The sequence below is a fragment of the Limulus polyphemus genome, unplaced genomic scaffold, assembly GCF_000517525.1.
Source record: "Limulus polyphemus unplaced genomic scaffold, Limulus_polyphemus-2.1.2 Scaffold1573, whole genome shotgun sequence".
NCBI lineage: Eukaryota > Metazoa > Arthropoda > Merostomata > Xiphosura > Limulidae > Limulus > Limulus polyphemus.
The window spans coordinates 186,723-189,355 of record NW_013667183.1 but is presented as its reverse complement, the minus strand read 5'-3'; the positions used below and the strand labels follow the sequence as shown (position 1 = coordinate 189,355).

The 2,633-nt window shown below is 32.8% G+C and overlaps 1 protein-coding gene across 2 annotated transcripts in view; it reads left to right on the top strand.

Moving 5' to 3' along the window:
• Positions 1-2,633, top strand: part of LOC111086943 — a 45,521-nt gene that overhangs the window by 21,102 nt on the left and 21,786 nt on the right. For both annotated transcript variants that reach the window (XM_022391844.1, XM_022391845.1), the window contains exon 4: positions 1,349-2,104. In XM_022391844.1, coding sequence (XP_022247552.1) covers positions 1,532-2,104 — 573 coding nt within the window. In that variant the 5' untranslated portion in view covers positions 1,349-1,531. The remainder of the gene's footprint in view (positions 1-1,348; positions 2,105-2,633) is intronic.

The window sequence follows — 2,633 nt, the reverse complement described above, 5'->3', positions numbered from 1 at the left end:
TGCTATAAATCACAGTGATTCACACACTTTACTTATGGTGCCTACTGTTTGCTTGACTCAATTATCTCTATCTTCAATATATCTGCATATCTATATCTCACTGGCTTTATATGCCAGGCTTATATACTAAAATAGAGGGCGCCTGGCAAACACTCGAACATTTGCGGGGGTCCTCAATAAGTCATGATTCTTCTAGAAACTCCACGTGCATGCTCCCAGCGTTGCATGACTTCCGCTGTCGTAACAATAAGTTTAACATAACAGCAAATGTACCATGTTTCGACAAGATTTTGTCATCATCTGGTAGTGGTGTAGCATTCAGTATAAGCAGTTCACATCAAGAGAGCTTTAAGGTACAACATTCATTTGAAGGTGAATAAGTATTCCACACTACAAAGAGTTTTTAAGTATAAAGTTGAATTATTTTTTAAAACACGTTTGAAGTATTATAATAAAATAGGAGATTCAATTTAAAGAATGACATATGAATAATATTTGTTACATGTAATAATAAGGATCCTTGACCTATGAAAAATTACTCTGTGAATAACAAGTGCATAAAATCTTTCTATACTTCTCTAAATATTACAGCAGACATTACTACCATGTAAGCTAAAGACATTGTGACTTAGGCTCAAGTAATATATGAATAAGAACTTGATAAGATTTAACAATCATAGTAATTTTAGAATGGTATATTTTTATATGATATGCAAGTATTTCCAAGTGAGTTAGTGGCAAACTGTTGAGTATTAATTAATTGGAAGCCATTTATGTATCCCTCAAGTATCACTTTTTCAGGTTCACTTTGCTTTGAGAAATACTGAAAAATGTTTTTTAGTTTTACTGTATCAAATATGACAAGAAACAAAAATTACATTTTTGCAGTAATGTGGTTTGGTTTGAAGTTTGTGCAAAGCTACACGAGGGCTATCTGCGCTAGTCATCACCACCCACTGCCAACTCTTGGGCTACTCTTTTATCAATGAATATTGTGATTGACCGTCACTTTATAACACCTCCATGGCTGAAAAGGCAAGCATGTTTGGTGGGACAGGGATTCAAACCCACGACCCTCGGATTGCAAGTCAAGCACCCTAACCACCTGGCCATGCTGGGCCTTTTTGCAGTAGTGATTGCCTTTTGTCTATTCCAAAGTTTGTTAAGAAATACAAGGCAGACAGAGAGAAGGTTATTTAAATATTGCCTAAGTCTAGCTTAACTATGAGGTACTTTGTGTGTATTAATTTCTAATATGACAGATTACTTGATAAAATTGATAATGAGGAGAATCAAAATAAGTTTTGAATTTTTTTAATTCTAAAATCTTTTAATCATATCTTTACAGACACAGAAGTTTCCTACGAGTTTGCCCTCTAATGACCAGAGTCTATTCACTTTTGGTGAATTTCAGCTGCGTACCTCATAACATTCTGAACTCTCTGACAAGTTTTTAGAAAATGATGCATCTCACAATATTCTGGAATTGTTTCCATCAGAGAATTACCAAATACCAGCTGTATCTTCTACAATGTATTCCTCTTCTGATCCACATAATGCAGCCTTAGAATTAATACATGACATTAATCAAATCACTGAGCAGAAACCTCTTCTTCAAGATCCTGTTTCTGGGTTTTCTTCTTCTGTGGTATCGTTTCCTCATGGTCAGCAGCTTGTTTCTTCTGAATATATGCCACCATTCAGCATGTTATCTAGGCATAGTCAACAGGGTACAACTTTGACACCTTCTGTGGAGAGTTTAACATGTAATAACACACCACAATCTTTGCAAAATTTAGGTTTACTTTCTTCTACGTTAATACCAAAAGAGCTCTCATTAGCTCAGTACTCTTTTGATAATAAAACAGTTGTACTTCCTGGAATGACCAATCTACATTCCCAGTCTTCCAGCACTAAACTTCTTGACAAGTTACTTAACAAGATGTGTAATCAATGTGTAACAAAACCAATCAAATCCAACCACTGTAGAGATATTATTAATGATTGTACACAGGCTCAACCATCCAAGAAGACTGACATCTTTAACACTTCAACTATAGGAAATATTCACCAAGAAGCTCAGTTTGCTATTCCTAAACATATTGTAAGTTGTTTGCAAGAATCACTGTGATAGTTTAATGTAATTAATTTTAACAAATATGGTTCACATTACTACCAACATGGTATATATTTTTTAATTATTGTTTTCACAAGATAACCTTGAATGTTTTTGATTTTAAATGGTATTTAATAAATTATCTCAGAGAAGTTTGAAAGTATCTTAGAATTATATTTTTCAAATTAAAATTTTTGGTCTTGGGCTTTAGTGGAGTGGTTGAAAAAGTTTCTGGATTCAGTAGCAAAATAAATTAAAAGAATATCTTTTAGATACTAATAATTTGTTTTAAGTGAAAAGCAGATTTAATATCATCTTAGGACCTAATAAAATGACCCAACTTAATATTCATTTAGAACTTTATGGGAAATGTAATCATGATAAAGATTTAGAACTTTGTAAAATAATATAAATCTTAGCATTGTTTTCAAACTATGTTTAATCTGGTTTGCTACATGTTATTTGCATGAAATGTGTGTATATCATTTGACTATATAAATTGTAGAAACCCTCGTTA